Source organism: Xenia sp. Carnegie-2017, unplaced genomic scaffold (genome assembly GCF_021976095.1).
Source record: "Xenia sp. Carnegie-2017 unplaced genomic scaffold, XeniaSp_v1 HiC_scaffold_16, whole genome shotgun sequence".
NCBI classification, from domain to species: domain Eukaryota; kingdom Metazoa; phylum Cnidaria; class Anthozoa; order Malacalcyonacea; family Xeniidae; genus Xenia; species Xenia sp. Carnegie-2017.
The window spans coordinates 1334761-1358928 of NW_025813469.1; the positions used below are offsets into that span (position 1 = coordinate 1334761).

General features: G+C 34.5%; 7 protein-coding genes across 10 annotated transcripts; 4 read left to right on the forward strand and 3 right to left on the reverse strand.

The window, feature by feature from the left end:
• Positions 1 to 29: 29 nt before the first annotated feature.
• LOC124436413 (SNARE-associated protein Snapin-like) lies at positions 30 to 1048 on the reverse strand. Its single transcript, XM_046986334.1, has 4 exons — positions 843 to 1048; positions 670 to 716; positions 471 to 589; positions 30 to 371 (listed from the first exon to the last, which is right to left on the reverse strand). Exons 1-4 carry the CDS (start codon positions 977 to 979, stop codon positions 288 to 290), a joined length of 387 nt encoding a protein of 128 aa, XP_046842290.1. The 5' UTR covers positions 980 to 1048; the 3' UTR covers positions 30 to 287.
• LOC124436412 lies at positions 1015 to 3331 on the forward strand. The gene is made up of 10 exons (XM_046986333.1): positions 1015 to 1200; positions 1296 to 1346; positions 1420 to 1461; positions 1538 to 1591; positions 1656 to 1716; positions 1788 to 1920; positions 2117 to 2249; positions 2743 to 2765; positions 2845 to 2985; positions 3059 to 3331. The coding sequence occupies exons 1-10, from the start codon at positions 1145 to 1147 to the stop codon at positions 3238 to 3240; spliced, it is 876 nt and encodes a 291-aa protein (XP_046842289.1). The 5' UTR covers positions 1015 to 1144; the 3' UTR covers positions 3241 to 3331.
• Positions 3256 to 6259, reverse strand: LOC124436410 (ankyrin and armadillo repeat-containing protein-like). The gene is given in 6 exon segments (XM_046986332.1): positions 3256 to 3438; positions 3551 to 3959; positions 3962 to 4087; positions 4090 to 4807; positions 4810 to 5647; positions 5649 to 6259. Coding segments are annotated over 6 exon segments (2373 nt in total). The 5' UTR covers positions 5795 to 6259; the 3' UTR covers positions 3256 to 3302.
• Positions 6260 to 6616: 357 nt separating this feature from the next.
• On the forward strand, positions 6617 to 8325 carry LOC124437134 (mitochondrial inner membrane protein OXA1L-like). Its single transcript, XM_046987146.1, is given in 7 exon segments — positions 6617 to 6644; positions 6716 to 6850; positions 6853 to 7085; positions 7156 to 7344; positions 7418 to 7522; positions 7633 to 7792; positions 7893 to 8325. Coding segments are annotated over 7 exon segments (1065 nt in total). The 3' UTR covers positions 8108 to 8325.
• Positions 8222 to 10904, reverse strand: LOC124436894 (tetratricopeptide repeat protein 5-like). Its single transcript, XM_046986867.1, has 11 exons — positions 10769 to 10904; positions 10504 to 10636; positions 10190 to 10401; positions 9817 to 9874; positions 9659 to 9748; positions 9348 to 9439; positions 9199 to 9252; positions 8979 to 9125; positions 8700 to 8914; positions 8476 to 8620; positions 8222 to 8399 (listed from the first exon to the last, which is right to left on the reverse strand). Exons 1-11 carry the CDS (start codon positions 10817 to 10819, stop codon positions 8280 to 8282), a joined length of 1317 nt encoding a protein of 438 aa, XP_046842823.1. The 5' UTR covers positions 10820 to 10904; the 3' UTR covers positions 8222 to 8279.
• A 6271-nt stretch (positions 10905 to 17175) lies between these two features.
• LOC124436906 (cyclic nucleotide-binding domain-containing protein 1-like) lies at positions 17176 to 21182 on the forward strand. 4 transcript variants are annotated; one of them, XM_046986878.1, is made up of 16 exons: positions 17176 to 17239; positions 17579 to 17657; positions 17755 to 17856; positions 17929 to 17996; positions 18071 to 18224; positions 18322 to 18470; positions 18533 to 18633; positions 18721 to 18803; positions 19251 to 19326; positions 19414 to 19546; positions 19645 to 19754; positions 20115 to 20265; positions 20325 to 20395; positions 20492 to 20563; positions 20634 to 20738; positions 20897 to 21182. In XM_046986878.1, the coding sequence occupies exons 1-15, from the start codon at positions 17224 to 17226 to the stop codon at positions 20730 to 20732; spliced, it is 1464 nt and encodes a 487-aa protein (XP_046842834.1). In that variant the 5' UTR covers positions 17176 to 17223; the 3' UTR covers positions 20733 to 20738; positions 20897 to 21182. The 4 variants fall into 4 exon arrangements, with proteins under 4 accessions (XP_046842834.1, XP_046842835.1, XP_046842833.1 ...); XM_046986879.1 differs by having other exon boundaries at positions 20634 to 20727; positions 20901 to 21182; XM_046986877.1 differs by lacking the exon at positions 20897 to 21182 and having other exon boundaries at positions 20634 to 20871.
• Positions 21183 to 22787: 1605 nt separating this feature from the next.
• LOC124437135 lies at positions 22788 to 24001 on the forward strand. Its single transcript, XM_046987147.1, is given in 7 exon segments — positions 22788 to 22806; positions 22895 to 22960; positions 23022 to 23105; positions 23108 to 23388; positions 23430 to 23436; positions 23480 to 23661; positions 23726 to 24001. Coding segments are annotated over 7 exon segments (711 nt in total). The 3' UTR covers positions 23798 to 24001.
• Positions 24002 to 24168: the final 167 nt, after the last annotated feature.

Genomic DNA, 24168 nt, shown 5'->3' on the forward strand with positions numbered 1-24168 from the left:
TGCAATAAGTTTAAAGGAATAATGGAGGATAGTGTTTCAAACAGCTGACTTGATGATTGAAGTAATCAATAGGTGACAGTTGTTATTTTATAAAGTTTATCTAAAGCAATACAAACTATCATGTTGTTGATAAATTTCATCAAAGAATACACACAGTTTACATAAAAACACCTTGGATAAGAATGCAGGTGCTTTCAAGCTTGATTCTTTTTCCCAAGACCAATTTCCACAAAGACAGACGCTTTAACATCATTACGTAAGCATTTGATTCGTGCCATTTTAATACTTCAAATATGTAGAGATGCGTCAATTTCTGATTTTTTCTTCGCTGTCTGGCGAGCAATGTTTGAATTGAGTCGCTTGAGTCTTTCCTTTGAAATACGTAAAAAAATCATTTGGCATGTCAAATTACATAATCTCACAGTTTTTTGGTCTCTTGGACTAAATTTTTCACGCTATAAAATATTTACCTGAGCATTATGCAAAATATTGTTAACAAGGGTAATTCTTCTTCTTGAACCAATTAGTTTCTTTACATATGGTTCAAGATCTACGGGCAAATCTTGGCGTTCGTTAAGCTGCGCTAAATCTTTGGTGGTAAAAATAATAGTTAGAATCTGGCCGAGATTAATAATTTTATTATTGTGTAATTTAACAAATAATTCTAACCTGCACCTAGCTCATCAATTTTTTCTCTCAGTTCAACTTGACTTGCTCTGAAAAATCATAAACATAAATCTACTGTTATCCCTTGGCCAAATCATCCTGTTTATAAAATAATATTACGTTACGGCTATAGCCACCATACTAAAGGATTTGTTTTTAAAACGTAGCATCCAAACCTCACAACGTTAACTTTTTCATCGAGAGCCTCAATTGAAGGCTGCAAAACAAGCATGAGACCTGCAGAAAAAGACGGTATGGAGGTTTTTTCATCTTTGCTAGATGCAGAGGTAGATGTTAATTCTGTATCCGCCATATTGAATTTAAAATTGAGATCAGTGACAAGTGGAGTGGAAAGTTTGGAATCATTGTGGCAGTTGTTTAGTCTCTGTAACTTTGTCTTTTTCTTGTTCAAAAGGTTAAAGAAAAGTGAAAACAACACGTACAAAGAAGATGTTGTAGCTTTCACAATATGTGAGAAATGTTTGGCAACATCAAGGATAAACTCTATAACGTTCAACATGATTTATCAAAAGGGTTAGTTTGTTATCTTCGTCGTTGTTGTGAATTATAAGACTTTTCATTCAACATCAAGATGGCTAGATAACAAGTTTGCGTCATTATGTTCACAGACTAAGAACAATCTCGATTAAAGCGAAATCTGCCAACCAACGAATCGTAAGGTAATTAAAATATTGTTGTTCAGTTTGATGTTCTGAGTTGCAATAAATGTTTTGGCTTTGCTTCCACGTACAGAAAGGCAGCTTTTGCTATTGCTGAGGATGTCAATGTTAAAAGGTATGTATGTTACAACATTGAAATAGATACAAAACACTGTCAGTAACACGTTGTTTTGTTGCTTTTATATTTCTAGCAATGATCAATGTTTCGATTGTAATTTGGAGGCAGGGTCAGATATCTTAGCAAGGTATGCAGTATGTATTATATTAGCCCATCTCTGTGTTGTATCAACTATTGCCTTGTTATCATAGCTTCTATAAGAACTGGGCACACATTCATTGGTATGGAAAGGATTTGGCAGTTGATGCTGATGTATGTGATTGAAATAAATCGATATTTTGATGAATTTTGGATTCGTGTTTAAATTTGACATCAATTAACAGGAAATGGATGCAATTATTTTTGCCCGATTGAAAAAAATGGCAGCTTTGGATCGAGCAATAACATCTTTCCATCAAGAACTTTCATTCCTTCCGGATGTGCTAGAGAAAGTTGACCAAGCTACTGAAAAAATAGGTAAAATATGAGCTACCTTTTTTCCTAGAATGCATTCCTTCAGGGCAGAGTGTCTGTGCAATATTTAACCAGCATTGCTAGACAAATATTGGCTTTGATAATGTGATGCCAAATACTTTATGCAAAGTCAATACTTTATGTAAAGTGGACCCAACCAAATTTGGCCAAGTTCAATAGGTTTAAATGACTATTTTAGAGGAGATGCACAGCGAAATTGACAAATATGAGAAGCTCATCGATGAGTTTGAAGAGGCCTCTGTTCGTAAAATTTTGGAACAAAGAAAGGCGAAGGAAAAAAAGATATTTGAGAGAACTGTTGAGCATTTTGAGTAAGATTTTATCACTAATGGAATCTTATGTTATATTGGATTTATTTGAGTGTAGACAGTGTGCGAATTAGTTCAGAAAAAATGATGTGCAATTTTTTTGACAAAAGTGTTTCTTTAGAGGCATAATCAAATCAATATTAAGTTAATTATATAGCACTAATTCCTAAATTAATATTTTCAAACGTGAACAAATTCATATGATTTATGACAGTGTTTTTCGTTAAAACCACCGATTTTTGCACATCGTTTGAAAAAGTGATGTGCAATTGTTTTCATTTTAGCTGAAACGATGTGCAAATTGCACATTGCACACCGTTAATTCGCACACTGAATGTAGATATGTTGCTTCCAAGTCTGTATATTATCCGTATCCAATTATGAGCTTTCATGTCAAACTAGCAATTTGATTGAATGATAAATAATCAAAGCAGTGGACATTTGGATGAACTTGACAAAATAATGTGAAAGACTAATGTGTAGTTTCAATTTTTAGGTATGAGTACAACAATTTGCAAGGTACATTTCACTTTCATTGATATTAAAGAAAAAACTACCCATTAACCTTTCATAAATGCTAATTTGTACATACCTACAGAGCAGTATAAGGAAAAAAAATCCAAAGATGATGAACAAACCAGGCAAATTGAAAAGCAGGCATCGCTAGAAAGGCAGAAAGTTTATGAAGATGTCTTTCTTCAGGAAATGCAACATTATATACAATATGGAGCCACAGAGAGTAATGCTAAACACACTTTTGGATGTAAAACTATACAAATGCTTATTAAATAGTTTTATAAATTTTGTTTTAGAGGCAATTGCAGGACTTCCGGCATCTCAGTCGTTGGAAGACATAACATTAGATGATGATATTGATTTGGAAGAAGAACTTAAAGCTTTTTTGCAACCTGATGAACCAGATGAAACATTAGATAAAGCAACAAATGATGAAAACATAAGTGAAGCTGGTGACCCAGAGGAGGAAAAAGAGTAAATAATTACACTAATGTAGTTGCTACTATGTAATTATGTGAAATGCTGAAATTTCTTTTATAATTATATTGGGAATGATAGTTTTACTGATACATTTGACATGCTCTCCTCACTTTCTTCATAAAGAGCCTCATTAACATAACTCTCGATGGTGAAAGTTTCATCCATGTCCTGATTCACAAGAAATGCTGACGGCTTACTACATAGAAATGTAAGATAACATTTAGGGATTCATCATTACATATGCAAAGCTAAACTTCCTTTGATGAAGTATAAGAATATCTCGACATAAGACAAATATGTTTACTTACATTGCTGGGAGAGAAGACAATCTTTGGTAATGTTTCCATCTTTCCATGAACTGCTGGGACAGCTTAATCTTCTTTGCATAAGAGCACAAAATGTTGTAAAGCAATGGGTTGTTTCGACAGATATTTAACAGCTGTGTTTGTCCGTCTTTGTCCATGCTCAAATATCCCAAAGCAATGGCTGAATAGCATCTTACCATCTCTGATATTGAGGTTAGCAGTTTAGATAATATTTGCACAGCACCAATGGAAACAAATGCTGCAGGGATGCCTGGTCTTGTGTGTGATAAACCAGCAATGAAATTGCAACAGGATGCTTGAAGTGATTCATCATCTTGCTGAAGAAGCCTGACCAACATATCGATGCCAGTTGCAGAAGTGTTTGCTTGGTCTTCATCAGGAAAAATCCGGAGAGAACCACAACTTGAAAAGCTGTTTTAGCCTGAATTTTCTTGTCGTGTGAGTGTAAAAATGGTTTAAACATGGCAAAGCAAAGATTGCCCGACGATATGATGCGTTTCTGGTTATGAGTGTTGTTAAAGCAAACAAGGCCAAAGCATAGGCAGTCGTCAACCTTACATTCATATCTTTATACAACATTAAAGATATCAATCTTGAGAATTCAAACATATGGACAATCATCGCATTTATTTCATGGTTACCAAGTGCAACACATGCTAATGTATATGCAGCTTCTGCTTGCATAACTGCTCTACTTGAGTCAATGAGGAACCTCACAAGAAATTTGATGCTACCATCTGAGGCTATTGATGTTTGGCCACTTGTGTGAGGTCTAAATCCTTTCTTTATGCAAAGTGCACGTATTGCTCGGAAAATACACAAGACTGTTGTCTCAGGAGTTGAATCCTTGCACAGAAGACGAACTGCAAATTGGGCAGCAGATGAAGAAACTATTTCATCCTGTTTACTGTTGATATCTTCTGCCAACACAACTAACGCCTCTGAAGCAATAAGATTCAATGATGCATTTGTTGTTTTTAGAAATTCTATTAAGATATTTAAGCCTATTTGTTTGGCTATAGTGTACCGACGAGCTGATTCAGATCCTGCAATATCCCATAAGGCTTCAGCAACAAGACGACGCACATCATCTTGGCGTGGACCCTCTCTCAATATCTTAATTAACACTTTGGTGCAACCTTTGTTTTGCAACAACTCCCGAGTAAGGATGCTAGCATTGTTTGCCAAAGATTTGATTGCAGAAACTATGGCCATTTGAAGTTCAAGAGACGAAACTTCAAAAGCACTTGAAGCAGTGTGGGAATACCATCTTCATTGATAAACAAGTTCTGGTTGTGTTCATTTTGTTCTACCAATAATGCCACTAATCTTGCAATCGATGTAAGAACCTTTCTTTTCTTATTTTCTCTCATCAACCTTACCAGTATCGAAAACCCAGCAAATATTGCAAACTGGTCTTGTGTCTTTGGCCATAATTGGCAAAATAAACACAATGCCTTGAAAACATCAAGTATAACAGAATTATCTGTTGCTTTCTTGTCCAGAATATTTATCAATGCAGCCATGCCCTTTTCTGAAATATATGCCGCAGACTTTGCATCATTTGTTGCTAATTGAAAAAGAAGTCTCACTACTTTTGAATAAACATCTCTACTTTCAGATCGAAGGTGTTTGATCAATATGTTGAGGAAAGCATCAGATCGCATGCCCTGGGGAGCCACATGATTGTTGGCAGTTATAAAATTTTCAAGAAATATCAAACAATTCAAGAGGACATCTTCATTACATGAGACTGAGCCAAGTACTTTAAGTACGCCATCTAAAACTTCAACATTTAAGGCTATGTTCAAACGCTCTGGAGTTATGAGACTGCACAAGGACTTCAAGGCGACTAATTGTAATTGTATTTTTTTGGAATTCTCAAGTGCACGAATTAAAGAATGAAACACTTTGACCTTAGGTGAATTGAGTTGCAAGAAGTATTCCATTACATGCAAATGTCCACCAATTGCACAAAGTTCTACTAATCCTAAACCATCAGCATTGACGCTAACCATATTTGCACCTAGTTCAATAAGTAAACAAACCGTTTCCAATTGACCATTACTACAAGCTAGAGAGCGGCGAATTTTTTTTACCATCTCTGGTTAATAGTTCCAGCTGTTCTTTATTTGAGCGCACAAAACGGGAAATACTTTTCACATATCCATTGAAAGCGGCATGGTGAATGTGCGACCAACCATGAGCGTCAAAGTCGTCGTTCATGTTGCAATTATGAAACTGATGTTCCAGTTTTCTCAATAATAAGCACCAACATTTTACATACCATGGACATGTTTAACGCGTCTTAAAAATATATACTCGCGCCAAGACTTTGGCAACAAACACTTCGGTGATGAAAGAGAAAATAGTACTAACACAACGTTGATGCGTTCATATTAAAACACAATATGTTCTCATAGCAACGTCAGGAAATAGCGAATAAATCTGGACATCAGTTCTGGATATTACTAATTGGTTATTAATTAATACAAATTGCCCCAAGAAAGTCATCCGTTTGGAATATTTGTCTGTCATTTTTGGACGACAGTCGTTGGTTAGAAATTTCAATGACGATTGACAAGCGTCTTTGGTGTTGCATTGCGTGATATGTTATCATTAATTTTCATCACTCTCCAAGTATTTACTAAATTACTATTTAGCTGAGTGTTATTATCCAGCTAAAGTTGATCAATGGTGATTTCTGTGAAGCCAACGAAAAAATTGTCCGGTAAAACTCCTTAAGTCGGCATTTGTGTCAAATTTTCGTCTTTAATTTTATGGTACAAAATTTCAATATGGCGGCACGTTTACTTAATTTTAACAAACACTTTCTTATTAAACTCCCAAGTTGTACAGTGCGATTTCTACCACAGAAGACACAAAGAAATGTAGGAGTACGATATTTTATTTTGTCAGCTGGCTGTTTTATTAAATATTTTCGTTTTTATATTCCAGTTTTCATGTATGCAATATAATGATAGAAGACATTTCAAACAATATAGCGATTATGTGGTTAGTCTCACACATTTCTCCTGCTCAAGATTCATGTCAACAATCGAAGACGTAAAAGGAGGTACCATCTCCTCCTTTTTGTTTAGTTTGATTACTGATTAAAGATGTGATCAAAGAAAGTATTATTTCTAGACCATGGCCTGTCAGATCTTGTTCCAAATGTTGTTCAGCAACTGTCTGAGCCCACATTATCGAGTCTCGGCTTGTGTGGAAGAACGCCAGTGGGATTGATACAACATGTATTGGAATTTATTCATGTTGACGTTGGACTCCTTGGTGGACAACAATAGTTGCAACAACACTATTGTTTCGTATTCTCATGATGCCATTGGTTGTTAAAGGCCAAGTGAACGCTGCCAGGCTAAATAATGTCACTCCCGAGTTAAATATTTTGACACAGCGTATGAGAGAAGTTGCTAACTCTCAAGATAGAATGAAGCAAGCAGAAACGTCACGCGAACTACAACAGTTTTTCCGAAAACACAAATGTCATCCTTTCAAGGTAGAATGGTAAAGTGAAGCAAATGTTTTCACTTAAAAACAATGAACTTATCAACTTTCAATTTTTTTAGTCTTTGATCATTCCACTTGTCCAAGGCCCGGTGTTTGTGTCATTTTTTCTTGGCCTAAGACGAATGGCAAACCTTCCTGTTGAATCAATGCAAACTGGTGGTGTACTGTGGTTTACAGATTTAACAATTTCAGATCCATATTTTCTATTACCAGTTCTTTGTAGTGCGTCAATGCTGCTTACAATTGAGGTGATTTTCATCATTACTTGCCATTGTTCGGGTAGTAAATTTCATGTTCTTATAACGAAATTTATCTTTATAGACAGGTGCTGAAGTTGGTGTTAGCAATCCACAATTTAAGAATATCAAACAAGTTTTCAGAGTTATGGCAATTCTTATGATTCCCATGACTGCAAAGTTTCCAGCTGTAAGAATTCACCATTGCTCAGTTAAAATGGCAGTTAGGAAATTTCTTTTCAGTTATGAATGTTTCTTCTAATTTTTTTTGAGGATTTGTGGGCTTTTTTCATTTCACAGGCAGTGTTTGTGTACTGGATGACTTCAAACCTGTTCTCCCTCTGCCAAATGTTATTTCTTCGCATACAAGCTGTGCGAAATTTTTTTGGAATACCCAAAATAGTTAAGCACAATCATTTGCACCCAAATTCTGGTGGATTTTTAAACAACTTTAAAGCTGGTAAGAATTTTTAATATTAGTACTCATAGCTAAAACCCCATAAATTAAAACTATTTTAAAGTGAAAATTATTATTTCGTTAATTCCCCATTCATTGATAGGTTATAAAAATGCCCAAAATCTTGCTGCCATTAAAGAAGGTGAGCAGAGGAGACAGAAATCTTTTGAATTGGCATCTCAACTACCATTGCAGCAAACATATGAAAGTAATCCATTGGCACAGAAAAATGAACATTTGTTTCAAACAGCAAGCAAACAAAGCCAAAAAAGACGGCGAAAAAGGAAAGACAAAGAGAATTTTTCAAATCCCATGTAAGGCTGTTGTATTCAGCACTTCAGAACTAGTGTAAATTGCCTGTCCAGTTCAAAAAATTCTCTTGTAAACCGCAACAGATCCTGCCAACACTAATTGAGGTTTACACATGGAAAATAAACATAAGCAAATCATCTTATTTTTGTTAAAAAACTCTATACTGTAAAAAGGAAAGTCATTCACTCTTTGCCTCAAATGAAAGCACGGATGGTGATAGTTTATCTCTGGAGAGTTTTCGTTTGTTTACAACCAATACCATAGGATTGTCCACACGTATGGAAAAAAAGTTGAAATTCTACAGGAATTCAAACAGGCAAAAGCAATGGAAAATTAATTTGATGAGATAACAACAAGATTTATCACTTTCTGACCTTGTAGTTTTCACTGAAATTTGTGGATTGGACATAAGGCTCTGGGATAGCAACAGTATCACCGACAATTAATCCACAGCCTGTGCGTAAGTTGTACAAGGTTACAGGAAAACATTCATTTTCTTTGTCAATAATGGCAAAAGTACTAGAAAGCAGATGTGTGTAAACTTGAAACAGATATGTCTGTAAGAATAAGATTGAGGGAAATTGAAGTAAAAACTTACAATGGAATTGGTTCATCATATGGAACAATTCCCACAACCTTTCCCACGATTACTTGATTTTCATTCAAACCACATTTCAACATAGGTAATGTGACATGCTTGAGTTTTATATTTTGACCAGAATTACTTGTATAACTTCCACCATTGTACGGACCTAAATCTGCATCTTTGAATCCATGCAACATTGACATTAGACGCTTCGGTTTCAGCTTGCCCTAGGAGGTAAATTCAAATGGTACAATTGCAATATCATAGATGACAAAAAAACATATTTTGTACCTTGTTTTGAATAAGATCAGTTATGTTTCCCAAATAATTAAGAAGTCTTTCTTGAAGTTTTATGGGATCCTCCCAGGTTGGATCATAAAGCAAAGCTTTTTTAAAACCTTCAATTGAAAGTTTATATTCTTCCTGGTACCTATAAACCTAAGGAAAGAAAACCCATGCTGTATGCATTCATATTCAAGTGGGTATTGATGGGAATACTTTGTCTTATTACCACAGCTCTATTGAAGTGCAAGTCAGGATTACATGCTGATACTGAATCCATTTCCTATAAATAAATTGAATAAAATATCTGTACATAGTCTATTTTAATCAAGAAACAATCTTCATGTGTTGCCACATTAGTGATTATGTTTGACTTACTGCACGAGTATAAGCCTTCAAACATTGCTTAAGCATGCCAGGAGACTGGGCACCACTGAAGAAGAGTGATAGATAGGCATTGCCAAGAATATCTACCTGGTATGAAAAATCAAAATTACTGAACTCAATCCACTAAATACATGACGGAATTTGTAATTTAACACAATGAAAATTCAAAGTTTGGGGTCTTCTGAGTTTGAAATCATTCAAAACAAATACCATTTGCTATGATGCTCTCGTCAACAAACCACTAGCTAAAGTATTCAGCTGAACTCATGCAAAAAGAATTTTTTTAAAAAAACAACCCTTACACCATGATACTCCATCAGCAACATCCATTGATACAGCTTCTTTTGCTTTATCAACACTCAAATTGATATTACTCACTTTTTCTTGGGAATCTACAAGAGAAATCTATATTTAATGACCATGACTACATACTTGGGCTAAACATTAGTAAACTACGTACCTTTTCCAAGTTGTCGCAAGACCATCGAGAGATTTCTTAATGACATTTTATTTTTGGACTGGTAAATAAATTAGTTTAAATGGTGGAAAAATTATCAGGGTTGACAGACTTGCTTCATCAACTTGTGCATCTTATCTATGTACTCTCGAAAGTTTGTAAACTCTGCACCAGAGATTCGAAATTTGCATGCATAAAAGCCTACATAGTTTTTTTTTCAAAATTGCACACTTGAAGTGCACAAAGTTTGAATCTTGGATGTACAGTTTACAAACCAAGATCTCGGGTGCACAGAACAAACTTTCTAATCTGGCAATATATACCAAAGAAAATACTTGATTATGTATTTAAAAAAAAATTATTTGGTCATCCATACATGCTCTAACGCCCCAGTGAAACAATTTTTTGCTGCCTCAACATCGCCCTTCTTCCACAAACACTCCCCAAGACAGTTCCAAGCATCGACAAGTTTAGGATTCAATTTCACTGCACGCGATAAAACTTCCTGCGCCTGGGGATCATAATTTGGCATCACATTTAATGTTTTCCCAAGTAGATAGAAATACTCACTTTTCTTGTCACACATTCCTACAGGATGAGATTTAAGCAAGTTATTTTTCTAAAACTACTTCTCTTTTAAAAATGACATTATTCAAATGCAATGTTAGAAAACTTATACGGTTTATATACCAAGCAATCGGTCTAAATTTTCCTTTACTGCAAGCATTTTTTCACCAACGTCTTTCGTCTTCTCTGACGCCTTTTCAACGCCATTTTTCTCAAAATAATGATCCCGAAAATCATACAGCTCGTCCACACATTTCTTGGAAAAAAGCAAAAGTTTGAGCAATTGAGAATTTCGCATTATAATCTGATCAATCTCTAACAAACTTTTGGTTACTTTCGACTTGCTACAGTAAAATTTTCAAAATATACAACAAAATCATATGCTTACTGAAGCTTCCTTTAAAGCAGCTTCATCAACAAATGACTGATCCTCATTCATTCTGCAAATATTCAAAGACAGTAAACATTGTTTACAATTTTCTCAACGAAAGTGGCCATCTTGCTGACAGGGGGGTGAGTCGCACACAAATCGACAGCGTCCGAATCAGTCAATATTACGAACGTTTGTTCATGCATCGAAACATTGAATTTTTGTTCGAAGTGGCACGGATATAATATCAACTCCAAAATTTCAATAGGAAGTAACACTTAACAAATTCGAAAAACAGCACGCACAAAACATTCCCAAAAGAGCACTAGGTGTTCACGTGTTACATTTGGATAATTTCAATAATTCAAGAAGTGCTCTACTTATACAGGGGGGTGCGTTCTTGAGTGTGATTTCTCAACGCGGAACGTCCAAGTACTTTGTCATGTTCGGAAGAGCAAATTCAAACAATGGTTGGCAATTGGCATTTATAAAGCGAGCTTTTAGGCTTTTTTCGTCATAGAACAAGAAAATATTTGAGGCATTCTGGAATTCTGCAGTTGCAATTACTTGGTAGTATATTGGATTCCAGGGTTAGGAAATTACTTGGTCATATAACTAAAGAGCATTTTCAAATCTTGAACAAGTTTGACGAAAGTAACATTAAACATATAATTTCAATATAAGGATGTTGATTAAATCCCGTGAGCTATATACTTGCAGGCTATCAACATGTACGCATTGCGTACCAGTTTTTTTTTAATTTATGCTGTTGTATTTAATAATGCAGTGTTTCGGGAGATATACCCAAAGGCCAAGAAATGAAAAAGAAACGTGAATATTCATGATAGCTACGACAAATGACTTCGCTTGGCCCCAAATGTGGACACTGTTTTTTTTTTCAAAACAAAACGAAATGGGAGGGAAAACCGGTGGTTCCGGTAAAAAACCCTCCAATAAAAGAAAAGATCGAAAACTTAGAAAAATTTCCTCAAATTTTTGTAGTTTTATGATTTTTCAGATTTCTGTAATTTTCAATGATCCCGATGATCTACTTTAACATGCAGCGTAGTCAGATCGTGCTTTACTGTCGTATAAAAAATTTAAATTTACAAAGCGACAAAAAATGGGCTGATTACCCTATTGACACAGCAAATATTTTGCTTTGGAACAAAAGAAACGCAAACTTTGGTAGAGAACAAAAAATTAAGGAGTGCTGAGTATTAACAAAAATTTTAATAAATAGACGAAAAACGAAAACGAATATCAGCCATATTCGAGTAAAATTTACTATTTTGCTTCGTTAAGACTTTCATTAATAGCTGGCTTTCACTCGTGCATTTTGTCAGAAAATTTAACAATTGTAAAAAATCAGTTTTGCGATTGAATTTGAAAATGCGCCATTATGAAAAACTAAAGTCGCAAGTTTGAATCTTTCAAAAAGGACGCTTGTTTCTTGGTGCTTCTGTCCGACTTGGTCGTCCATTCAATGTCCCAGTAAGTAGGTCTGCAGACATAGCTACTCTATAAAAAAAACACGTTATAAATGTCAGCATAATGAATGAACAAAAACAGACATTAAATATACTTAAAAGAACGAATGATTTTACCTGATATCCAAGCGTTGTGCTGGTCAGTCTGATACAGGCGACTTAGTCGGTGTCTTCCTCTCTTTTTTCACCGCGCAGTTTTTATGTGTATATCGTAAAAAATTATTGTAACAAATTTTTATCTTACAAATTCAATGAACCCTACTTGCAGCATTGCAATTTCCTTCATTAACGTTAAATAAAATTAGTAAAAGTAGCGAGTGAAAGCCAGCTATTTGTCTCACAGCAAGTGACATCTAATATTGACAATTTTTTTTAATTTGGGTGTTTTTCATGATTAAGATTCAAATTATAAAAATAGACCATCAGGATCGTTTTTAACTAACTCATGCAGTTATTCGTACAAGTTAATTTTAACACTTATCTACTCAACTTACAAACCACAAGACATGGATCGTGTTTTTCCATTCCCTTGTTTCCCATCTTCGTAGAATATCGTCTGTTTTAAAATCCAATTTCTTTAATGTTTATGATCATACGTGCATATGCCGTTATGCGACGTTCATTTTATACCAATCCCTACACGAAGTAACCAATAATCATTAACCAACAATGTAGATACTGATTTCATGGATCACCATTTCTATAGATCACAATTTTCAAGGCACTCTTATGGAAACTTCAAGCGAAGGAAAAGGGATCACTTCAATACCCCAGTTATATCATCACTCAAAGAATGCTTAGTGTAGAGTTGATCTTCTGCGAGTATCAGCTGACCACCTTTAGGTGGGCTCATATAACAATGGGGCCCATCATCATTATATGAACATACAACTGACATCCACAAAGAATCGAAACTACAAATAAACATTCTTGGCCATGAATCATCATGACACATGAGTAATGACAAACTAGTAAGAGTAATTGAAGTGAATGACATAGGTGGTAAAGGAACTTTCAAAACTCCATCCATGTGGGATCTACAATATAAGAAAATATGAGATTTCATTATGAATAACTTTGCATACGACGTTTAGTTGGCGTTTTTAAATTCTTAATCAGAGAATGAGAAAATTGTAATATGTTTTCTGTTTGACTATCTAAATGGTAGAACGTTCACCTTCATTGCAAGAACAGCTTTAGCCAGTTGAGTTTGAACGATGTAACAAATTTCACAAGATCCAAAGTCTTAACATCGTGATGAAATGAAAGCATTTTACAGTGAAAGCTTTCATATTACGAGAACTACAGTAAGATTGTTCCATGTAACTCATACTTCAGTAATTGGTCAGTAAAAAGATAGAATTTGCCTTTCTTTCTACAACGTTAAAGTGACTAATTTTCTGTTGAAGTGAAAACACACGAATTTAAACATGTGAACATTTCTTTAATTGACGTCATGACTAAAGGTTTTTCTGATGATTGGCTCCTTGGGAGCATGTCCTCTTTCACAAAGACAATAAGTATTCCTTCAATACGTTTGAATAAAAAAATCATTGGAATCTTTAGATTTCTTATCGTTTTAATGTCGTTATGGAAAGTAACGATGAATGATGTTGTAGGTTAAGATTTATGATAATGAATTTAGAAACTAGACTTTAATTTTGTCCAAATATTCGTTGAATTTTGCCGTCATGCTTGCTAAGTTAAGGTTAGGAGAGGGTTTTAGGTCGTTCTGGTTGACGTCACCAACATCTTAATGCCCAAAGTCATAATATTTGCGTTATTTAATTGGCTGAATAAATTTAATTAATTTATGATTTGTGTAATATCACAGAAAAATGGTCAACAGTATATGCATTTTACGTATACTAATGAAGGGAGAGCATAATTCTTTTGTTTGGCAGCAATACGTTTTGTTTTTAAAAATTAGATTTGATAGATATCTGGTAATTTGTTCAAGTACGAACAATGGATATTAAACAATCATGTGGAACAAATACATATAATGACATGCTTAACACCATGTATACAGATACCATTCACTTCAAGTGCTGCAAGATATAAACCACGAGGCGTCATGGAAAGCAGATGTCGTTCATAAGATAGCACGCGGAGAGGAGAAAGCAAGTCAAGTGAGTTTGGAAACAACTGTCAACGAAACCTTCATTCGAACTTTGATACCTATCAACGCAGAGCTGCAACGACGTCAATCATAACTAGTCTAAGGTAGGCCTCGTAATATGAAAGCTTTCTCTGTAGCATGCTTTGTTCACGATGTTAAACCTTTGATCGTGTTAGACTTGTTACATCGTTCAAACTCCTCTCACTAAAGCTATTCGTGCAATGAAGGTGAACGTTCTACCATTTGGATAGTCAAACAGAAAACATATTACAATTTGCTCATTCTCAATATATCTGATTAAGAATTTAAAACGCAAACTAACGTCATATGCAGAGTTATTCATAATGAAATCTCATACATGTGTTTGATATTTTCTTATATTGTAGATCGCACATGGATGGAGTTGTGAAAGTCCCTTTACCACCTGTGTCATTCACTTCAATTACTCTTACTAGTTTGTCATTACTCACGTGTCATGGTGATTCATGGCCAAGAATGCTCATTTGCAGTTTCGATTCTTTGTGGATGTCAGCTGTTTGTTCATATAATGATGATGGGCCCCATTGTTATATGAGCCCACCTAAAGGTGGTCAGCTGATACTCGCAGAAGATCAACTCTACACTAAGCATTCTTTGAGTGATGATATAACTGGGGTATTGAAGTGATCCCTTTTCCTTCGCTTGAAGTTTCCATAAGAGTGCCTTGAAAATTGTGATCTATAGAAATGGTGATCCATGAAATCAGTATCTACATTGTTGGTTAATGATATTGGTTACTTCGTGTAGGGATTGGTATAAAATGAACGTCGCATAACGGCATATGCACGTATGATCATAAACATTAAAGAAATTGGATTTTAAAAACAGACGTTATTCTACGAAAAATGGGAAACAAGGAAATGGAAAAACACGATTCATGTCTTGTGGTTTGTAAGTTGAGTAGATCAGTGTTAAAATTAACTCGCATGAATAACTGCATGAGTTAGTTAAAAACGATCCTGATGGTCTATTTTTATAATTTGAATCTTAATCATGAAAAACACCCAAATTAAAAAAAATTGTCAATATTAGATGTCACTTGCTGTGAGACAAATAGCTGGCTTTCACTCGCTACTTTTACTAATTTTATTTAACGTTAATTAAGGAAATTGCAATGCTGCAAGTAGGGTTCATTGAATTTGTAAGATAAAAATTTGTTACAATAATTTTTTACGATTTACACATAAAAACTGCGCGGTTAAAAAAAAAGAGGAAGAGACCGACTAAGTCGCCTGGATCAGACTGACCAGCACAACGCTTGGATATCAGGTATAAAACATTCGTTCTTTTAAATATATTTAATGTCTGTTTTTGTTCATTCATTATGCTGACATTTATAACATGTTTTTTTATAGAGTAGCTATGTCTGTAGGCCTACTTACTGGGACAATGAATGGACGACCAAGTCGTACAGAAGCACCAAGAAACAAGCGTCCTTTTTGAAAGATTCAAACTTGCGACTTTAGTTTTTCATAATGGCGCATTTTCAAATTCAATCGTAAAACTAATTTTTTACAATTGTTAAATTTTCTGACAAAATGCACGAGTGAAAGCCAGTTATTAATGAAAGTCTTAACGAAGCAACATAGAAAATTTTACTCGAATATGGCTGATATTCGTTTTCGTTTTTCGTCTATTTATTAAAATTTTTGTTAATACTCAGCACTCCTTAATTTTTTGTTCTCTACCAAAGTTTGCGTTTCTTTTGTTCCAAAGCAAAATATTTGCTGTGTCAATAGGATAATCAGCCCATTTTTTGTCGCTCTGTAAATTTACATTTTTTATACGACAGTAACGCACGATCTGACTACACTGCATGTTAAAGTAGATCATCGGGATCATTGAAAACAACAAAAATATGAAAAATCCTAAAACTACAAAAATTTGAGGAAATTTTTCTAAGTTTTCGATCTTTTCTTTCATTGGAGGGTTTTTTACCAGATCCACCGGTTTTCCCTCCCATTTCGTTTTGTTTTGAAAAAAAAATAGTGTCCACATTTGGGGCCAAGCGAAGTCATTTGTCGTAGCTATCATGAATATTCACGTTTCTTTTTCATTTCTTGGTCTTCGGGTATATCTCCCGAAACACTGCATTTATTAAATACATCATAAATTTTTAAAAAACTGGTACGCAATGCGTACATGTTGATAGTCTGCAAGTATATAGCTCACGTGATTTAATCAACATAAATTTTAAAAAACTTGACACGCAATGAGTACACGTTAAAAAAAATAATAAATTGCATAAATTTAAAAACTTGACACGCAATAAACTTTAAAAAACTTGACACGCGATGAGTACACGTTGATAGCCTGCAAGTATATAGCTACAGAATGAAGTACATTTAATCAACATAGTTATAATAAGATTTTATGTTTAAAATTATTTACGTCAAAGTTGTTCAAGATTTGAAAATGCTGTTTAGTTATATGACCAAATAATTTCCTAACCCTGGATTCCAATATACTACCAAGTAATTGCAACTGCTGGAATCTGGTACCATACAATTGTTGAAGATCGAAGGTGCAGAATGCCAGCCAGAATTCCAATCGTACACCGCAGAAAGTCATTCGAATGCTTGATGCATCTCCGCAAAATAACAACTAGCACGTAACGTTAGACCACTTGACAAAATTAATTAAATCTCTTGGAAGTAACGTCATTGCATTTCTTTAGGTAGCTACTGGAGACAGGGTGGTTGTAACACAAATGACGTTAAGATGCCGATGCTCAACAGAAATAAATTAGCATAAATTATCTTCACATTGGCTATGCAATTTTCACCCAACATGGCGACTGATGAAAATCGTTGAACTCATCGATGGCAACACTCTATTGTAAGCTCGGAGTATTAAACTGCTAGCAATTGTGATATAAACTGTATACTTATTGTTTCGTCATTGTTAAATTAAGCAGATAATGTACTGGCGTTAGTTTATGTCGACTTGTGTTCGTGTGCTTCTATTTGTGTTTGTGTGCTTCTATTTGTGTTCGTGTGCTTCTATTTGTGTGATGGAATGATGACATCAGCCATCAAGAATTGCAGTCTTTGGAAATAATTTGACGCAAAATATTAGCATTACCTATAGTTATATAAATTACCAAATTTCACATGCTTGTAAAAATGTTTATATTGCAATCAATGGTAATTAAAGGTTACAGTTTCAACTGTTTAGTACCAACTATTCTCGGCAAACAGGAAATAAATTATCCTGAACTTGAGAAATTATGCTCAATTGGTGGTCTTGGTCACAGGTTTGTGATATAAATCAGTACATTTATCATACATATATTTACATATTCTGTTTATGTTAACTGATTACTAATAAACAATTGTTTATTTGTTGTGTAGATTGCAAGATTCAACTGACGAAGCTCATGAAGAATTCATGAAAAACTACTCTAGAATCCTGAAAGCAGAAGAAAAGTTACCAAAAGTTAAATTTGGGCCACAGTAAGTTGTAAAAGTATTCAAACTCTCTGTTATTATTCACAGCGCACTTTTTATATTCCATATTTTTAATAGAAATCGTATTAAAAGTTCCCAAAATGGAGTAGAAATTGGTACATCACTTATGTTGTGTGATAAAAAAAGTAAAAAATGCTATCAAACCATCTTAATCAGTACTTTGCTATTATTGCTACAGATTATTTTTACAATTTTCCAGATCATCATCAAACTCATCTCTGTAATGATCGTGAATTGTCAGTTATTAATCACAATATCAGCGATCATCTTCGTTTACTCCATAAACCTCGTCCAACATTGAACTGTGTGCAAAACTTTCAGACACTCTCATTGAAGAAATTGTTGCGAAAACTGTAAATATTTTTTTTTGCTTGCTCTGCCCTAAAAACAAACTTGATCTTGAAAGAGTGGTTGGAAACAAAGAACAAGTCGTTATTTTAATTCTTGTAGACCTTTTGAAAGAACACGTATTGAAAAAGACGCCATATATCAACACTTGCAACGCTTTACACATTTAAAGTCGAAGATCCCGTTAAAAATCTTACGTGAACTCTCAGCTGTAATTCAACTAGAGAAATGGGATGGTCCCAATTATACAGGTATCATATCTACCTTTATTCCTTTGCCCTTTGTGTAATAATTAACGTTTTCTGTTTATTAGTTTTCTGTGGTCGGGATCTCTTCCTAATTCTCAAAGGAAGCGTTCGAATGAATCATGAAATTATAAAGCCGGATAATGAAAACATGATCGACTCTTCGACGGTATTGGACACATTTACTTCGTCTTTAATGCTTGATTTAACTTATTTACTTTTCTGCACTTTCATTCACCTATGCGCGATCGATTAGCTAAAAGCTGGTCGTTGTTTTGGAAATATAACAGCCTCGGATTCTGATGAAATGAACGCTATGAACGAGAAGAGCGACAACGGGTATTTTTGATATATTTGTGTTTTAAATACGTGGTTACTCTATAATTTTTGCATACATAGGACAGTTAATACACATTCAAAAAACGCAAAGTCATGAACGTCCAGCCATATGTTCATTATATTCTAGATATCGTAACATGTTTGTAAATGATGATCGTCCAGGTTAATAAAGTCCTGAGAAGGACTGTTTTTGTTGTTGTTGACTGACGTTTCGACAACCTTAGCGGTAGTCATCTTCAGAGTCAAAAAACCTGGACGATCATCATTTACAAACATGTAACGATACTCCCGGGTTCAAACCATTTACTTTAAGATATCGTAACGTTAACAATACATCTCTCCCAGTCTAATATAGAATTTACAAATCCTACCAAACAAGAAAGAGAAAGAATTGATTTTGGTCTAATGCTGCTCTTGGATAATATAAGTCTATGTTTTCTTATGTAGTGCTTTCACTGCAACGACTTTAGAAAGATGTGAACTAGTGAAAATATCTTCACAAGATTATCATAAAATGAAACAGGTACAAAAACGATACGTTTTGGACAGAGATCATTGTTCGTCTTAGAGTTTCTAAAATTTTTGTTACATATGTCTGTTTGTTTTTCAGTTGGTCGACAGTAGAATAAGAAAACAAAACTTGGATGTAATACGGTCATGTCGATTGTTTGAAAATTGTTCAAAACTCGCTTTGGGAAAAATTGCGCAACTTTTGCGTTGGAAGTCTTTTCTTCCTGATACAGGTGAGAAGGAAAACCATCTCGTCGAAAATCTAAATTTCTATGAAGTAATAAATTGGATGTAAAATATTCAACCACGATTTCTCACATGTATTTTTTAGTTCTTGCAATTGAAGGTGACTCGTGTCCATTTATTGGACTTATTAGTAAAGGAAGTTGCTATCTTCGAAAAGCCGTGAATGTTTGTAAAAGCAATGGAAACAGAACGATTGTATGTCGATAAATGAATTTAGAAAATCATTCATGAGTTATAAAGTTGAAATCAATGCTTGGTATTTTGGTCACGTGTGTTCAAACGTAGCTCGCTGCTCTCCTTATAAGACTGACGAGTTTATGTTTTAGTAAGGTAGAAGAAACCCTTGTTTCGCAATGTTGACAAAAAAAAATTCAATTGCTATTTTACCAGTTGAACGTGTGCGCCATTCGTAAATACATACATCGTATTTGTATATGTAATAGCATAGTTTCCAGTGCAACTTGGGAAAAACATGCACAAATGCGCGAGTTTTTCAAAGACTGAGAGAAATTTTTCATGTATATTTTTCGACTTAAAAAATATTCAATAATTTAGGATCGCAGACAAAAACAATTAACAATTGGTTATCTCGGCGTTGGTGACTCCTTTGGTGAATGCAGTGTGGTACATAAACTACCAATATCTTACACAGTTGTAACCTCATCTCATGTTAATCTAGCAGTTATATCCCTTCATGATTACAACGGTATGCTGTGAATGAAAAGAGAATTTCATGAACGTCTTCAAAACTCTTTTTCCTTGCAGATGTTGATGAAGTGACGAAAGGTCTTTTATTACAATGCTACGACGCCAAAAAGAGGATGTTTGAAACCAAAGTAAGAGAGAAAAGGCGCTCGAGGGCATGGTGAAACTGTGTGAAGATTTTTTAAAGGTTTTTAGAGGTTAAAAGCATTTAAATTACTTTTCATCAGACGTTGACGGATGTAAATATTGAAGAAGAGTATATTCGACAACAAAAGCAAAGAGAATGGGCAAAGTTTAAGGTGAGTGAGGCTAGAGTAATCTTAATGTATCCGAATAGTCAATTGAAAAGTACATGTATTTTCCTCTTAGAATGATGTCGTTGAAAAAGTGATCTTCCATCGTTATATCACCCCGGGATACGGGAAATGGGGTAGAAATCCCACTCCAAAAGATGTCATGAATTTGTAACGAAAGCAAACTTAATGAATCCATCCGTAGTTATTGATATTGCTTATTTTTTGCGGGATGGGGGATTAAGGTAAATAAATCAATGTCGTACGGATATTCTGTATGTATAGAAAATAATTAAATATACATTTTACATGCATTATTATTATACAATTAATAAAAATAATCAAATGTATAATATGTAATATGCATAAGAAACAGCACAGTTTATTTCCAAGCCATATGACAAGAAACTGCTATGGCATAAATTAACTAAAACTGCATAAATTGACTAAACTATCTCGCTTTGAGTGTCTTCAACAACTTCGGCATTTTCATCAATGCCAAATTTATTAATCATTTGTATGTGTAGGTGTGTTTATGTATTGTTTATTGTGCATAATACCATGGTTGCCAATTTGTATTGTTTTAGAATTCATCTATTCAAATACAAAAGTCGCATTACCAGTAGTTTAGAGTTTGTATGCCCTCTGTGCTGGTAATGTTTCCTTGCAATCTCGAATTTTGAGGCGAAACAATAAAAATCACCACAGAGTATTCCTAACAACACAGAAAACACTTAATTTGCACCATCGTTGACAGCGTGTGAAGCACTGACTAAAATATTTCGACAATCATAGTAATACAAATTAAGACCCTGTAGCTATAAAAAAAAGTGTGATTGAATTTTTTCGAAAGCCGCAGGAGGTTTGGGGAAAGCCGAGGGGACTTTAACTCGACTTCCTTCGGCTTTCGAGTACATTTAAACACACTACGAGAATAATCACAAGGTTAAATAGTTGAAATGACTTGAATGGTTTACAAGGAAGAGGAGTGGAAGGTTAATTTCTCAAATGTTGTTAGATAAGGTCGTTATTGTTTGTAGTTGTTGGTTATAGCGCTGTACTACGAGAATAATTTCACTACGCAGACAGAATCCCCTTTGTAGTGGTTCTGAATAAATATAATTCAATGATATTAATTGATAAGTTGACGAATATACTTGTTTTTTATGCTTATTTTGCAAAACGGAAAACAATAAAATATAAAACTTATAATTAAAGGCACAGCACATTCTTCTTATGTTTTTATGGTATATATTGTTGTTTTACTCATTCATTCATTAATGTAACCTTGAAATGTAAAAAGCAAACAAACTTTGTATTGAACGTGGGAAGTTTGGCTGTGTGAGTACCTTCATTGAGTTACTTTCCTACTCAGACATAATACAGTAAAGATAAAGTTACTTATAAAGCGCACTTGTTCCCAGTCAGCTTTGTTTCCAAACTCGTGAACACCATGGCCGCAAAAAAATACATAAAAATATATAAAAATACATCAAAATACGAAACGTTAAATTTTAGATATATTTCTATTCAGTAATTTTGCGATGCAGTCAAGTATTGATAAAGTTCGGCATAGCTTTAGAAACGTACTAAACAAAACACAAATGATTAATATTACACCTAGCACAATAATTCAGTTGCTTAGAGTCCTCTTAAGGGTACAATACCGGCTATATATGAAGAGCATACCATTCTACAGTCAGTGTTTTCGTGTAGTCACTATGCAATTGAGCAAATATTTTCCATTGTGAAACAGATTTGTGCATAAGTAGACAAGATTTTTACGATTCACGTTTACGGTGCACAAAAGGGAGTCCCGAATATCATTGATGGTGTAAGTATGTCAAGACTTTGCAGGAATTTTCTCGAAGTGCGAAAAAAAAATCCAACCCTGAACTTATTTTATTTCAGGTCGTAACGATCAACAAGAAGCAAAAATTAAAAGATTTACCTCCAGTAGAGGGTCTTTTGTCTTACAGTAAAGACGTCAAGAAACTTTATCTTTCCAATGGACAAAAATGGAACGGAATAATAACGGACGACCAAGTTACAAAAATTGTAATGAAAAGTTCATTTGTTTTCACTTCTTTCGTGCACGTTGACATTGAAAAATAAGTGAAAATTTTTTAGATCGAATTTAGTCATATTTGAAATGATTTGTGACATGTTTTTCTCTCTTACACTTTAGGACAAATTACTTTCAAATAGAATAAATGAGGACGAAAAGATAATGTTCCGTATGTTCAGCGGTAAGTTTTTGTATAGCAGAGGTCGACATTATACAGAGCTTAGAGAAAATAAGGAAAATGTATGTTTTACATTTTATCTCCATCATAGAGCTTAAGCAAAGGACAAGTGCATTTGAGGCCATGGTTTCGGATTTAGAGGAAAACCTGGAAACGAGTATGTAATATCGATTCAAACCATCGAAACTTTAATTTAATTGATTCAACTTATGTCATAGGTAGTGAGAAAAATTTTCCCAAATCATGTAAGGATATCAAAATTAGCAGTCCTAACTCAACGTCTGGAGTGTATTGGATAAAACCCATACAGCTCGCGACCATAATGCATTTCGAGTTTATTGTGATATGATCACTGAAGGAGGCGGTTGGACGTTAGTTTATAGCTACAGATTCACGAACTTCACGAATTTTTTCTCCATAACAAATGCTGTGACCCCTCGTCCAAACTGGTCCGTTAAGGATGCTAGCGTACCAGTGTCCACATCACCACCTTTAAACGAGTGGTCTCCGGGTGCAATTGATTACAACTTGTGGCATGAAATTGGAAATGATTTTATGGTGAAGTCAACTATCAAGGATTTGATTGTTTGAAAGCCAATAGGAGGTGAACTATAATAAGCTCCAAGAACAATTGTTTGACAAATCTAATGACATAACATTTTTGATTTTTATCCAGGCAGTCTGGTCGTTCCACGCAACGGTTATATCAGTTGTAAGAATATCAAAAATGTTGCTACAAAATGTACTGGAATCGTCCCAATCAAAATAGCATGGCATAAATATGGTCCGTTCTTGTCAGCCTCTTCGGTGTTTTACGATTTTGAACATAACTCGCTGCATGATTGGCCAGCACATGATATAACTCGCAGCATGATTGGCCAGCACATGATATAACTCGCAGCATGATTGGCCAGCGCATGATCCATGTGGGAAGCGTAGACCGGATCACAAGAAGGGAGTGATCACTCCAGGTGGAGCAATTTTCGTCCGCTAGCTGCAGATCATTTATTATAGAAAAGTATTTAAATAACAATTTGTCGAACTGTAACTTATTTGAGTCACGTTCTTATTTTATAACGGTATCCTACATACATTCGCAATACTGTATTTAGGTATAATCCATTTTTTTTGAATTTCGTGCTTTTATCATCGTTGAAATTTAACATAATTGCAAACGGTCGAAGAATTTCAATACAAAGAAAGTCATGGGTTTAATTTTTTGATGTTATTTTTCTCCTTGAATATAGCGTGGTGTGGTCTCTGCTGCGGATGGTTCTAATTCCAAGTAATTCAAGGCTCAATTACAATAGTCCCAACCGGCCCCCAAAAAACTGGTTGTCGTTCAAATACTGTTCCCAATAATGA

Coding starts and splice junctions, on each gene's coding strand:
- LOC124436413 (XM_046986334.1), bottom strand. CDS start 979: ATGGCGGATACAGAATTAACATCTACCTCTGCATCTAGCAAAGATGAA. Junction 717..842: donor GAAAAAGTTAACGTTGTGAG/GTTTGGATGCTA, acceptor ATGATTTTTCAG/AGCAAGTCAAGTTGAACTGA. Junction 590..669: donor AATTGATGAGCTAGGTGCAG/GTTAGAATTATT, acceptor TTACCACCAAAG/ATTTAGCGCAGCTTAACGAA.
- LOC124436906 (XM_046986878.1), top strand. Junction 18,471..18,532: donor GGATGGTCCCAATTATACAG/GTATCATATCTA, acceptor TCTGTTTATTAG/TTTTCTGTGGTCGGGATCTC. Junction 20,396..20,491: donor AGAGGATGTTTGAAACCAAA/GTAAGAGAGAAA, acceptor ACTTTTCATCAG/ACGTTGACGGATGTAAATAT.
- LOC124436894 (XM_046986867.1), bottom strand. CDS start 10,819: ATGAATGAGGATCAGTCATTTGTTGATGAAGCTGCTTTAAAGGAAGCT. Junction 9,440..9,658: donor TGCTGATGGAGTATCATGGT/GTAAGGGTTGTT, acceptor CATACCAGGTAG/ATATTCTTGGCAATGCCTAT. Junction 8,621..8,699: donor TATGATGAACCAATTCCATT/GTAAGTTTTTAC, acceptor TCTGCTTTCTAG/TACTTTTGCCATTATTGACA.
- LOC124436412 (XM_046986333.1), top strand. CDS start 1,145: ATGTTTGGCAACATCAAGGATAAACTCTATAACGTTCAACATGATTTA. Junction 1,717..1,787: donor ATTTGGCAGTTGATGCTGAT/GTATGTGATTGA, acceptor ATCAATTAACAG/GAAATGGATGCAATTATTTT. Junction 2,766..2,844: donor TGAGTACAACAATTTGCAAG/GTACATTTCACT, acceptor ACATACCTACAG/AGCAGTATAAGGAAAAAAAA.